At 38.5% G+C, this 15,146-nt stretch overlaps 1 protein-coding gene across 1 annotated transcript in view; it reads left to right on the top strand.

Annotated features, from left to right (window-relative positions):
• The first annotated feature begins 1,082 nt into the window (after positions 1 to 1,082).
• RGL1 (ral guanine nucleotide dissociation stimulator like 1) overlaps positions 1,083 to 15,146 on the top strand; it is a 100,274-nt gene continuing 86,210 nt past the window's right edge. The window contains exons 1-2 of the mRNA XM_081322557.1: positions 1,083 to 1,266; positions 2,272 to 2,382. Coding sequence (XP_081178683.1) covers positions 1,240 to 1,266; positions 2,272 to 2,382 — 138 coding nt within the window. The 5' untranslated portion in view covers positions 1,083 to 1,239. The remainder of the gene's footprint in view (positions 1,267 to 2,271; positions 2,383 to 15,146) is intronic.

Here is a 15,146-nt window from a genome sequence, read left to right as displayed (position 1 = left end):
TGGCATGCAAGTTAAAGAGATATAATTCAGGACAGGTCTGAGGCCTTATTTGAGCTGCACCATAATGAAGTAGATAGTGCAGATAAAACTACTGAAAAATATAATCTATCACTTGACAATGTGATTTTGCAAAGATCATTACAAGCTCCAAATTTGTCATAAAAGTATCCATGTTTCCATCATATTAATTTCATAGCTTATGCATCATCTAAAATTAATCACCAGTTTTATTAATGTAAGAATTTCTTCATTTTTTTCTATTTCTACAGCAGCCACTTAACCAGCTTTATTATCCAAGTCTGTATAATATCTTTACCACTCCATTCTATAGAGTGCAAACCATACACTTTCATCAGGGTGAGTAATTATTTTCCCCCCTTAGGTTATTTTTTATTTTCCGGATGGAGATGAGGTTGGACTGGAAATGATCCACAGAACTCTAAAGCCTACTGTTAATCTTGCCTACCTTGAGTAAACTAACAAGAGCAGGCTAACAAGAGTTTAACGTTTTTCAGATGGCAGAGTTCATCCTCCAGGCTTACAGGCTTTCATTGACTCTCCTGAATCAGCATTCCCTATTTTGGTGTCCACCAGACCTTTAATTCTTCAATTCCCATAATCCACGCCCCGCCTGGCAGAATGAGCCACTGGAAAAGCTCCAGGCTGGTGTATTTCTGAACTGAGCCTACTTAGCTATGCCTTGTGGGAGGAGCGTTCGTCCCATTGTAAATTTCACTCCATGCAATTATTCGGAGAGGACTCCAGCTAGCGCCAGACGTTGGCCGTTCATTTAAACCTCCACTTTCACCCCTGGGCTCTCTCTTTGTGGCTTTTGGTTAAGGAAAAGTAGAGGAGGAGGAGGGGAAGGAGATGCCTCCTTCGGCACCTTGTGTTTGTCGGGGAACGTAAGAGACCGAATTTCAGAAAGTTTGCCCAGCCAGGGAGGGTTCGCAGAGTTCATTGAAGGATGCTTACGCTGGCTTCATTTGAAGCCTAGAAAGAGTTCGCAAGCATAAACAGGAAAGCCTTACATCACTCTTGTGTCTGTGTGTAGGGAGGAGTCTTCAGCTCTGCCTGCTCTCCGCTCGCCACTCTTTGTGGTCATGAATTGAGAGGAGCGCAAGGAAGAGAGAGAGAGCTGCCTTCAAGCGAGGCGAAGAAGTGCCTGCGAAAGGATTATTTAAAGCGGGCTCCTACGACTCACCATGCCCTTTCGGAGCGCTGAGGGGAACCCCAAGGATGAAATTGCTTTGGAGAGCTAAAATGGTAACCCCACCACCATCGCAGCCAAAAAAAAAAAAAAAGCTTCCTTGCGTTTCTAAAAGGCTTCTCACATAGGCAGAGAGATTCCTCCTTCGGGACTCCGAGGTTTACTTTTTGCGAAAGGAAACCGCTTTGGTGAATATCTGTGCTTCCCAGGGAAAGATTTTTTCGAAGCCGTCTTTTTAAAAACTGCGACTTAGTGTGAATTCGAGTTTGGAAACGACGACGCCTGCAATCTAATTATCCCACTTAGTGTGGGAAAGAACGGCGGGGGGTGGGTGGGAAGGGAAGGAGGGGAATGAACGGGCTAAGCTTTTGTACAAATCTCTTTAATCCTTGGTAAATCAAAAAGAATTATTTTCCTATATATGTGTGTCATTTAGAATTTAGAATTTTAGAATTGTTTATGGCAATGATTAAACTGTAGTTGCATAGCAAGTATAGTTATGCTAGTTTCCTGAGCTTCTCCCCTCAACTTTCTGATATGCATAATTTTCTTAAAAAGAAATCTTTAATGGAGTTCTGTTAAAACTTATCTCATTTTCTTCTCATGTCCTGATTTTTTCTTTTTCTTTTTTTAAAAAAAGGCTGAAATAAACTCAGCTAATTGTTCTAGGTTTACTGCCATCTGAAATGCCTGTGTAGCTTTTAAAGGTGCAGCTATTGCTGCAGTTTAAATGCTAACAATAATAGTTACTGGGGACAAGATGCAGAGGGGTATTTCCTTAGGAAATGGTACCGCGGAACTATTTGAAATATGTATAAATAGGGTGCCAGAGAAGTTAAATGGAAATGCAGTTATCTTGCTATGTATTCTAGCTTTTTCTCTATTGAATAGTTTGCAGTTGGAGGGGATTTGGAGTATTTTGTATGCCAGTTGTCCTTTGCAAGGTCTCCTTTGAAACAAATTGTGCAGTGGCTGGCCTAAACAGGAGACAGCTAGGGAAAATGACTTTGTTTCTGTTATTATTTTAAGAAATCCAAGCATTTCCTTTCTTCCTGTGGCAGAGCTCAATCCAAGACTGGGGTGAAGAGATAGAGGAAGGAGCAGTTTACCATGTCACCCTCAAAAGAGTACAGATTCAACAAGCCGCCAACAAAGGAGCAAGATGGCTAGGGGTGAGTGAAATTGCCACTTTGGCATCTTGTAAAAAGTGCTTAGTGGATTTTGGAGTCCCAGCTGAGAACTGCATTCTAGGCTGCTGCCTATATACTATGCATTGTGCTAAAGCCGGATTTTCACATTAAAATACTTTATGAAATTCTTCATCCTGTGCAGGGGAAGTGAAAAGTAAGGACCAAAGATAATTTTGGTCATATAATAAATTACCAAAGCTTCAGAACAAATAGAATTTTGTTTGTTTTTTTTAAAAAAAGATGGGGGTCCTCTTCAGTAGTAGCAGAGGGGCTTTAATGCAGATGTTCTGAAGTTTGTGCATATGTGGGAAATCACTTGTAAATTACTGCCCTTCAAAGTTAGACCAATTTTCATTTGTTTTGGCTCCATATTATCTTCTTTGAGATAATTATGAGAAGACACATTAGTAAAAAGCTGGCCTTAGTTAGCTGGCACTTTCTGTGGGAGTTCTAAATTTCTCTGAATAAATAGTGGATAGAGATAGTCTTTGACTTACAACCACAAATGTGCCCAAAATTTCTGTTGCTATGTGAGATAGTTGTTAAGTGAATTTTACCCCATAAACCTCTCTTGCTACAATTGTTAAGTGGGTCACTGCACTTAAGTTAGTAACACAGTTGTTAGGTGAATTCTGGCTTCCCAATTGCTTGTCAGAAGGTCACAAAAGGTGATCACATGACCCCGGAACAATGCCATAAATATGAGCCAATAGCCAAGCATCAGAATTTTGATCACGTGATCAGGGGGATGCTGCAACAATCATAAGTATGAAAAATTGTAATAAGTCACTTTTGTAAGTTCTGTTGTAACTTCAAATAGTTATGTAGGTGTTTTCTTTTGATTTTGTATCTGTACTCTTAAGTATAGTTATGTTGTGTTTGCCGCTAATATATTTTAAAATTTTTGATAAGTGAAATCCAAATGTGTATGTTTAGTATCAAGCTGTGCTTTACAGAGACTAGAATTGGAATTAAATGGCAACAATTCCACTGGAATTGTTAATTAAATATGGCAATATATTATATGGTTGGGCCAGTTTTCTTTTAGTAGAGTAGATCAGAAGTAATCTGAATTTACTTGTAGCCAATGTAGTGTATAAATTTGAATGTGGGACCATGATTTGAGAAAACCATACAAATATATAGCTATAAAGCTCCCTGGGTGAATTTGATCTGTCATTAACTTTCAATCTAGTTAGCCTACTTGGCAAGGTTGCTTTGAGGAGGTCATGGAGATACCTTTGTATGTTGTCTTGGCCTCATGGAAGAAAGGCAAAATATATATGTAAGATGCATTGTTGGTGACTCAGAATCCTGATTAATTCAAGATTGATGGAAAGTTTCTTACAGGATTATCAGTATTATTTATTTATTTATTTTATTTAATTCAATTTATATACCGCCCTTTTCCCAAAGGACTCAGGGCGGTTTACAGGGCAAAATTAAAACAATACAATATAAAAATTAAAATAAAATTAAATCAATAGCTCCAAAATTTAAAATTAGAATTTAAAAACCTTAAAACCCCTCAATCCTGGCCAGCTAACTCAAAAAGCTAGGTTTTTAGGTCCCAGCGAAACGAACATTAACAAAGTATTAACAAAGTATCCAGAATGAACAAAAACATGATGAAATGTTTCATCTTGTTGCTTGCTGACTCCAATCAGTTGGGATTAGGAAAACATTTTTAGCTTTCTGCATTTTAGTGACACTGCTAATTTAGAGAAACTATGATTGATTGTTTTTGAACTATTACAATATGGCACTTTACTTGAATCATGACTTTCAAGAAAGATGGTCTGTACCCAGGAGACCCAGCCTGGTGGGCACAATTGAGATTTTAAGAATATGTATAGGCACTCTCACAAAACAACTTCTGAGGAGGCATGTCCATTCACAAAATACCTAGTTACCTAGTTTAATACATACATGAAACAGATTGCTATCTGTCATTCCCTCTTCCCACCTGACGTTATTGTTGCTTGATTTTGTCTTCTTTTGGTGCAGATGGGTATACTTCCAAAGAAAGTGCTGGGTCCAGCTGTGTTTTTTTCATAACAAAGCTTGTAAACCATTATTGAACATTAAGATAAGAATTCGGCATTTTACTTTGTAGTATACCATTTCTCACAGTTTTAAAAAATTCAAGTAGGAAACATGGTATCAATGCAAGTTGCATGCACAGTAATGGAGATTATGTTGGTGTCCTATATGCAGGGTGTAAAAACAATAGAGGAATGGGATCATGCCTTATTCCTGTGTTTCCATACCAGCTTTGAAACTGGGAGTGCATAGATGTCAAACTTAAATAGTACTGTGTAGACTTCTATCCTTCTTTTAGCCTATATATGTTGGAGGTTTATGTATACTGTGAGTTACTATGGAAAAAATGGCCAATATGGGTATCTCAATGAAGTAGCTATAGAATGAGCATTTGATTCTATACACAACCATCTTGAAGTAAGTCTTACATGATAATTGTGGGATTTTTATTCATTTTATCCCACAAAAAAACAAAACCTTTGGATTTTTATCTTATTTTGAAAAAAATGTAGGTTTGTTTTGACTAAGGACAGATTAGGAAAAATAGGCAAATGTTTTTAGCTACTGAACACACTTGAAACCTCGAGTATTTTGTGAACATTCTCATTAACCACTTGCAGTTGAAGAACTTAAACATTTATAAAATGGAAGCTATTGGTAGGTTTGATCACTCACAAAAGCCTCATTTATCAAAAGAGACATTGGGGTTGCTTTCTGAGACTCTCATTTGGATAGGCATTATTGAAAAATAAGATGATCTTGCAAGCTAGTTAATTTATTTCAGTATATACCTGTCAATTAATTACTGATGCTATCTTGAAATATAAGTTAATCTTAGATGTTGTACTATGGTACAACCAAGTAGGATCAGCAAATTTTGCAAAACTTATAGACTGTATTGCTAGTTTCTCTTTTTTCATATTCTGAAGGAGTACAAAGTGTTCTGAGTAGAACGGATGAATTCAAAACTGCTTCCTTTGGTGGCAGATTTCCCATCAATGCCTTCTGTTTACAGGAAAAAATTTTTTTTTTAAAAAAAGAAATATTTGCATATTTTTCACAGATGGCAGTTTTTGCTAGGGCTCAAGGCCACCAAGAGTGCTTGTATGTCCACTATTTTATGTAGGAAGTTGCAGGAGAGAATTTGTAAAGACCTTTTATGGCTGATTTGGAGTATGAAGAATGCCAAAATGTTTAGCTAGTTCAGCGCTAATAATTTTGGAAGGGCATCTTGATTTTATGGAAGGCAATTCAGTCCAATCACACCATTCTGAACCCAAAATAATAGTGCTACTTGGAAGAGCAATCCCCTCTCCCTCTTTCAGGAGGATCTTCATTTGATTTTCTCATTTTGGGCTGGAGGAACAAACTGCCCAGTGAGAATGCATATCTGCAGCCAGATTGACTTTTATCAGCTTGTAAAATGTGTGTACAACATGCCAAATCCCACTGACTCCTGGTGAGATAGAATAGTAAGAGAATAGCACATTGGTATGAGACTCTGAAGTAATTGGTGTGGGGGAGATAGAAGCAACGGAGGGAATTAAGAGGAGAACTGCATGTCATGTATGGAATGACAGTGGGGAACATAGTTAACTGTTTCTAGAAGAAAATTTGCCATCTAGGGCAGTTTTCCTTATATTAGGATCACCTCTGCTTTTCACTGAAGTGTATTATTTCTTCTCATAGTTATCTTTAATAGAAGTAACAGAATTTCAAGAGAATAACTGGTTCTGAGATCAGCCATTCATATTTCCTGGCCTAAATCCTTTTCATTTTTTTTTCTTGCCACCTATCTAGAAGCAAAAAAGATAGCTCATTTTGGCTTAAACCTGCTGGAACTCACTTTGGAGAGCAATAAAAAGAGGTCTAGCCCAAACTTTTCTACACAAGTCTTAAAGCAGCCCACCATAAAACTAACCACAGTTTATAGTGATGGTAAAAAAATTGTTATTTAGTTGATTTAATAATTCACTGTCAGTAATACTTAAAACTGGGAACTGCTAATTTCCGCGTGGATCAGCAAAGGAATTTTTTTAGTAGAGTTTGAAATTTAGTCTTGTTTCTTTGAAAGGTTTCATTTCCTAGTCCTCTGTAATCTACTGTTCCAGGGAAATAACTGCTTTTATCTTTGTGAAACTAGACGTTTCTCTTGCGCTTTCAAGTTATATGCAAAATAGCTAAGTGTGTGCTAACTATATCAATATAGCTATACTTTAGTTGCACAAAACTCGAGGGAAAAATATCAACTTTTCAGTTGAGCAGAAGATAAAATAATTATAGATAGATTGATAGCTTTAGAATATTTAAAAGTTGGTAATACCTCAATACTTTTTTGTAGAATAAATTATTATTGTAGCTACTTCTCACAGTGCGGTATGAAAAGTTATAATTTGAGAGCCTGTAGAATCTTGTATAAGAGTTGATCCACTATACTAATAATTGGATTTGGTATACTATTTATTACAGGTGGATGTAATGCTCTCTTTTTAATGGAGGTATTGTTCCTATTGTTAAGAAGTTCAAAGGAAAAGTTGGTGGTCTTTCTTCATACACTCCAACTATCTTTTCCCCCCCCAGAGATGTTTGCTCCATAAGGTCCATCTGCTTTTCAGGAGGTCTTGTGACTGTCCTCTCCCTCTGACAGACACAAATTTAACTGCTTCGGGTTTCACTTCCCTGTTGACTAGAAATCTCTCAATGGCCCATTGACATATTTATTCTAGATGAATAAGTCAGTCCATGCAGATTATGTAAAAAAAAAGTCAGTGTTTCTCTCTTGCCTATTTAGATACTTTGTGATGCTTCATTTGATTGTAAAAATATATTTGCTTAGTCTCACGACATTGCAAAACCCACAAAACATATTAATGCATTATTATATAGTTAAGGAAAAAGTATCAATGCATGATGTCTATGGAGATTCTTAGTCATCAAGGTCATGGTTGTCCCAAAGGTGCTTTTCCACGAGGCAACTGGACTTTCTTTTTTCTCTTTGAAGACCTTTCGCTTCTCATCCAAGAAGCTTCTTCAATTCTTCAGAGCTGAAGAAGCTTCTTGGATGAGAAGCAAAATGTCTTCAAAGAGAAAAAAGAAAGTCCAGTTTCCTTGTGAAAAAGCACCTTTCGGATATCAATGCATGATAATAAATATACACACTATACACAGCTCAATTACTGAGATTCTGAGACATCCTTTTCCTAATCTGCGTAGCTGCTCACACAAATGTAGCAGAAATAAGTTTGTTTTATAGAATTTAAAATTGCTACTGTATTTGGGTTCTTCGATATACTGAGATTAAATGTGGTTGAGCTGAAAGTATTCAACAATATAATCAGTTCCGTTATGATTTTAAGTAGTTTTATACAAAGGAAAGTGTTATCACCTTACTAATACTGCTTTGCTTTTGAAAAGTTGATAATTTGTTGTAGAGTAAATAAATTCAAGGAACAGGAAAAGAGAAGTTTGTAATGTGGAGAGAGCACTCTTGCTTGTTTTGAGGACAAAGAAGTTTATAAACAGACATGAGGGTTCTTGTTTTCATCTTTGAAACTGTATTTAAGGGTGTGCTTCCCACCACAGTCTCTCTTGGGTCTTTTCCAGACTGCATGAGACATCTTTGATCCTAACTGGTCAAAATAACTATCAGGTATATTTATTAGTGTGTGTGTTTTTCAAGATTTCCTGGCATACCAAATTAATCCTGAACTGCACACATTTCTTGCAATTTGACACTGACAGTCTGAAATTTTTGTGACTAGAAGAGATAAATATATTTGATTAGATATTAAATACATGGTTCTTTTTCATAGGCACTGAGGAAAATTTCCTTTATGAAGAGTATACAAGTATATTATTTTTGCCACATTTATTGCCACAACATTTTAATTCTCTAAAATAATTTCACATAGGGAGAACCAGTGAAAAGGGAAGGCTTCATTTTCCTTGTTCCATTCATTTACAGCTTTTCTTTCCTTTCTCTAACTTCTGTTTAGCTTTTTTGTTCCATATGCCTTGAGAAAACTGAAAGTGTTTCTTGGTTCCAAAGTGTTATTCTTTTAGTTGTTTCAAATGGTTGTTGGCATTAAGGTATTGGACTAGGTCTAGGACTAGTGAGAACCAGGGCCAAGCATTCACTTAACCAAGGAATATCTCTGGATGATTTCAGCCCAATCATGTTCTCTTAACCCACCCTACCTCATTAGGATGCTAAATTAGGGATATATTGGAGGAGGAAATGCTATCTATGCCTTGACTCCTGGAGAGAGGTAAAATATAAATGGAAGAAATAATTACCCTAAAACAGTAAAGAACAGGGACCTGTATTTTTTTCCGTTTCTCACCTCCTTCAATAGTGTTCTGATGATTCTTATTCTTGTTTTGTCTATTACCATTTCAACCCTCACCAAAGTTCTATATACAGTATACAAAAGTTTTCTAGTCCCCTATATGCACCCTTTTTTCATTCTGTTTGGAAAAAATAAGAAAGAGTTATTCAGGCCAAAATTACAATGAGGAAGGTCTGGTCTTCTTTTTAGTAATCTCAGGTTAAGATTCAGGTATTACTATATGCTGAACTGCATCCTCAGCTCTGTTTCTTGGACCTGCTAGCAACAGGATATGTTAGAACTAATTTTTATAGCACCACAGTACTGTTAATCATAATAGGATACTTCCCTTAAATAGCAAAGCTTGTAATTGAGATATGTTTGGTCCTTGGGGTGAGAAAAATGCATATTTGTAGCATAATGACCACGTATGAATTTGAAGCTGTTGGTTTATGTGCTCTTGGATATAAGATGTTTTTCTTTGTTCAAAATAGTTCCCTGCCTATTTTGAAAGAGAGCTGTCCCAATGGTCTCATTATAGCCAAAAGGTCTGTGAAAAGTTCACAGAGAACTGTGCTAAGCCATTTTTTTGTCCATAGAGTGGAAGCCAGCTTTCCATCCCCTTCATGCCTTCTAAGATGGCTCCTTAGCTGAGGTCATGTAATATAAAGGCTGCCAAGAGCAAACATGTTTGGAAGTTATAGCAGTTCTCCTCTCCCAATAAATAAGTTGATCCACAAATACTGAATTCCTGAGTTGTTGTTTTAACCATAACATTTCCAGTATGGTTATACTTGTAAACTCTTCCCATCATGTTTTGTTGTACAATATCTTTTGTATGTATGATTATAGATAACTTTTACTTATTCCCATTCTGGAATGTTTTTCAAGAGCAAAATATTCAGATAGTTATTCCAGAGGAATAAAACTTCTCATAATACTCACCTTTTCAGGAGCATAAAAGATTCACTTCACCCTACTGTCAGTTGCCTTTAATAGCAATAAGCTCATGTTTCTTTAGAGAGGTGAATGTGGAACATAGATAGCCCTTTCTCTGACTGGGCTGGGAAGAATATAATGCACATTTTGCAAGGCCATTTAGTAATTAAAAAAAAGTGGAAGAGAAAGAGGGATATCTGCTAATTTAATACTAGGTCACAGATCTGCAGTTCATTCCTGACATTGTGTGGGAAAGAAGGAGGAATTCCAAAAGTTAATGGGCCACAGCTACATGGATTCACCAACTTTTACATTCTTACTGTATCAAGGAATCGTGATGAATCCAGGTCTTTCTTACATGTGTCATACTTGCCAAAAGGCATTCCCAACTATGTTATATTTAGGCCTGAATATATCCCTTCCTTTGACATGCTCTATCCCAGCTTGGTACTGCCAAAATCTTTTGTAGAGTTGAAGCAGAAACATCTGACTTACCATTGGAAAGTGTAGAATTTGATAGGTAGACATTGCTGTTTTGTCATAAATTGTGTGCCTAACACATCTATTTCTTACTGGAGGGGAAGCCTTAGCATCATTTCTCATGGGCAGTTGATTAAGTCAACAGTGCTATTTATTTATTGTGCAGTCTATTTAATTTTCATGGTTTCCTTGCCCTACTTCTAGACTTTGTCACATTTGCATTTATTTATTTATTTGGAAAATTTATGTTGTCGCCTATTCGCTTATGGTGATTCAAGGTGGCTTACAGGAAATAAAAACACAATATAAAAGAAATAAAAATTAAAAATAATAGTAAAACAGTAACACACACACGGCGACAACAGACATTCATACCAGACATTAATGGAATCCATCTTGCTCTGGGTTCCCCAGGCCCGCTGGCCGAACCACATCTTCAGGGCCTTTCAAAAGAGTGTCAGAGTGGGGGCCTGTCCGATCTCTGGGGTGGGGGGATGATGTTCCAGAGGGAGGGAAGGAGCCACCACAGAGAAGGCCCTTCTTCTAAGTCCCGCCAGATGAGTGGATGTGACCGGCAAGAGACAATTTCTCAGATAACCTGGTCCCAAGCCATGAAGGGCTTTAAAGGTGACAATCAGCACCTTGAATTCCACCCAGAGGCAGATCAGCAACTAATGCAGCTCCCGCAGGAGAGATGACACGTGTGCACACTGAAGTCTGCATAAAACCATGCGGAAGCTGCATTTACGTCATCTGGAGCTTCCGGATACTTTTCAATGGCATTGTAATGTACATGTAAGTGTGCACTAATGCACAAAATATATTTAATTGCATAACTACGTTGCTTGTCACAAGGGTAAGTAAAAGCAGCTAGAAGTTTTATATATAATTACATGGACTGTGTATATATGTTTACTTCTCTTATGTCTTGTTCTCATCATATGCCAAATAATAATAGTTATTCTAAATAAAATATAATAAAAGATCTTTGCTTGCTTAAACCTGATATAGGTTCCAGAATTTCAGAAAGTCTTAGGCAAAGCAACCCGAATGAAAATTAGATGTGTGGAAATGCAGGATTCTGTTCAGTCACTTTTTATGGTGCCTTAGTTACATGGCAGAAATGGAGATAGTTTTGTTGCAATCATGCATAATTAATTTTGGAAACTTCCAGCAATTGCCACTCTACCCACACTTAGGATAAATTGGAAAAAGGATGAATACCAAATGTTTCTGATTTATTCCTCCATCTCCTTCCATATACACTTATTCTCCATCTTCTAATTCATCATCACTCTTCTCCCTTTTGTTTCAGTTTATAACTCATGCAATATCCTTTGCTGCTCTTGCATTTCACATTTCAATCTGCAGTGCTAGGATGGCGTGAAAGAGCAAAATCAAATTACATTAAAGAAATTTAATTTTTGCCTAAAGATTTCTGCTAGGCAATCATTGTTATATTTGGTTTGTTTCTTTTCTGTGTCTTAAATAGCCCTCCCCTCCATTTAGGGCTGTGTGTAATTGTCAACATGTCAACATCCATGTTAACTCTGGTATTCACCTGGGCAGTTTTGTTGGAATAACATGAGAAAATTTTGGAGGCCTTTTTAAAATATTACATTATAATCTTCCGTAGCTTATTCACATTTCTTAGAAGCAATGTGCTCCTTAACATTATAGCAAAAGCCTACCCTGAGATGAACTTGATTCCTAGATAAAGTTGGTAGTATTTTTTCTCTGATCAATGTATTTGAAGTGGATCATCATTAAAACCCAACAGTAAAGTCTTACGTACAATATGTGTATTCAGTTATAAATCTGACTGTTTGGTGGCATTATAGTATTATTGATTACTTCTATCAAATAGTTCATAAATAAGTATCCAAGATAGCAAGAATAATGCAAAGAGAAAAAGTGGATAAACCTATCAACCCTTTCTTAGGAGTGTACTGTTTTGATAGTGTTTACCCAGCAAATATCTAGTGGAAACATATTTAGAATCGTATTCCTTTCATTTTGATGTATAATAGACTTACAAATAAAGTTTCCCATGGTTGAAAAGAAAACTGGCAAAGGCAGTTAAGTAGAAATTGGAGCTTCAGCTTTATGGTTCTGTCTGTGTCTGTCTGTCTGTCTGTCTGTCTCTATCTATCTATCTATCTATCTATCTATCTATCTATCTATCTATCTATCTATCATCTATCTATCTATCTATCTATCTATCATCTATTTCATTTTATATTTACTGACTTATTTATTTATTTATTTAGCTTGCCCTTCCAAATAGGTTTGATGGAAACTTTTATATGTATAGTGGCATATGTCTCTTTTGTGAACCGTATTTCCTCTCTAGCTCTGTTGCTTACCAAACTGTATTTGGTTATTTGTTTGATTATTGATATCCATGCATATAGTATGTTTATAATCACTGTTATTTGTTTGTTTTCTAGAAATCCCCTTAATGATGCAGAAAACTAGCAATTGCAAATTAATTAGTTTAGTCTTTTAGGTTAGTACCATTCCTTTTCATAAAATTCTATTATACATCATACTATTATAGTTCTTATAGTTACTGTATCAATATGAAATAGTTTACTGGCAGAGCTTTGTGATTTAGTGTTTCCTATTAGCTATTTTTATTTATTTTCCTTTATTCTATAGTTTTATCCAATTTTTGTACATTTCTAATACATTTATTTTCATCTCAAAGACCTTAAGCATACAGTCTTAGTAGTTTTGCTATCATGACTTTACGATATATTCTGTAATCTGAATTTGTAGTACGTATTTATGTTAGACCAGGGGTCGGCAACCTTAAAAACTCAAAGAGCTATTTGGACCCCTTTCCCACAGAAAAGAAAACACCGGGACCCACAAAACCCTGCTGCTTCCCCCACCTCAGCACTCCACCGCTGCTGCTGCTTACCTCCCCTCCCACGCGTAGCACCCTCTATCTCCCCCATGTGGAACGTGCCCTGCTGCCAGTTTTCCTTCCTAACTCCCCCACATGGAGCGCTCTGCTGCTGCCACTATTTGTTCTTACCTCCCCCGCACGGAGCATGCCCTATCTCCACTTTTTCCTCCTTCCCCTGCACGGAGCGCCCTGCTGCTGCTTTTCCCTCCTACCTCCCCTGCCAGAGCGTGCCCTGCCACCACTTTTCCCTCCTACCTCCCCCACACAGAGCATGCCCTGCTGCCACTTTCCCCTCTTACTTCCCCCACATGGAGTGCCCTGCCACTAAGGCCTTCCCCAGCAGCAAAGGTGGAGTTCGGGAGGCAGCGGCAGGGCATAGCCCAGGGATGGCCCAGCAGCAAAACACATCCTTCCCACTCAAGAGGCCCCTAGTGGCTCCTTGGCTCCATCCGAGTTGAAGAAAGTGGAGGCGCAGCAGAGGGATTGCTCTCAAACAATAAGAGCCAGGTGCGCTGCTTGCTCGTGTGCGCCCGCCTTATTGAGAGCAATCCCGCTGCTGTGCCTCCACTTTCTTCAACTCAGAAGGAGCAAAGTGGGGAGGAGAATGAGGAGAAGAGTGGTGAGGCTTTGTGCCAGCTGGCTGGCCAAGTGAGGGGTAGATTGGGTGATGGTGGCTGTCTGGCTAGGGGGATCATGGCCACTGGGCGGAATATGAGAAGCCTCATGGCAGCAGAATTGGCAGCTCCCCCCACCCGGCCCATTTCCCCAGCTCCGTACAAGATGCTTGGCAGAAAACAACACCCCCTGTGCCCCCAATCAGACCCACACGGCACTTTCTTTCCAGCTCCGACGTGGTCCTCCGTCACTTCCTCCGCCGCCTAGTGCAGTCTTACAAACAAAAGAAGCTTGTGGGGCTGGACTTCCGGTGGCGACGCGGCGCCGAAGACAGCCGCCTCCGGGCTGTCCGCTCCGCAGCTGTGTTTTTCCATCGTAAACAGCGCCGATCAGCTGTTTAGATGGATTTGAAGCCCCCTCCTCGGGAGAAGAGGAGGGGGTGAGGCCCCAGGTAGGGGTTGAGCTCTCCGGGGCCGCCTGAACTGAGAGTTTGGGCGGCTGAAGGATTGAGCCCCCCCGAAGCCTGGGTTGCTCCGAGCTGCGCAGTGTCTCTGTTCCGTGATTTTTGGAGCAGAGCCAGGCGTTAGCAACCACCCCTGCCAGAAGGAATACTTTTGAGTATAAAGATGCAGGCAGAGCGGTACAGGAGGTCAAGGTGATGTGGACTTTTATTTTTACTCTCTAGCTCAATGGATTTTATAGCTTTAAAGTGAAAGTGCGCAATAAGTGAAAGTGATGAAAGATGGCGGCCAAAACTTCTAAAGCTCTTCGGAATGCGGGGTTTTCCCCGGTGCAACAGACCTCGTTGCAAGCTTTGCTTCCTCCTGCACCTCCTCCGGCGTTGACGCCTAAGGATTTACAAGATGCCCTTGAAAAGCATTCACAATTAATATCTGATATGATGGATGAAAAGTTGAAAAAGCTGGAGGAGAAGTTGGAGAAGAAGATGGAAGAGAAGTTTAGAGCAATGAGGGTAGACATGTTGTCTATGATTGAAAGTGTAGCTGAATGTGTGCAACAGCTGGATGCAAAAGTGGAGGATCTCAGTCAAAAGAACTCTATATTAGAAGCAAGGGTATTAGAGAATGAAAATATAAGGGATAAAGTGGACGGAGAATTGAGCCTCGCTCAGTATCATCAGATGCAGTATGCTATTAGAATTAGGGGCTTAAAGGAGAATTCTAAAGAAGATTTAAAGCAGCTGATCTCTGAAGCTTTGGAAGCGGTATTGGGCCAGCCAGCATCTGAAATTGAGGGAAGTATGGATAAAATTTTTCGTGTAAATTCATGGATTGCAAGACAGAGGAAGTTACCCAGAGATGTGGTGGTCTATTTTACAAAGAGAGTAATTAGAGATGAAGTCATTCAAGCTGCTTATGATACTAAATTGGTAGTTGCTGAGCAAGAAGTCTTGGTTTTAAAAGAGA

The sequence above is a fragment of the Vipera berus genome (assembly GCF_964194415.1).
Source record: "Vipera berus genome assembly, chromosome: 3".
Taxonomy (NCBI): Eukaryota; Metazoa; Chordata; class Lepidosauria; order Squamata; family Viperidae; genus Vipera; species Vipera berus.
This window is presented reverse-complemented; position numbering and strand designations above follow the sequence as displayed.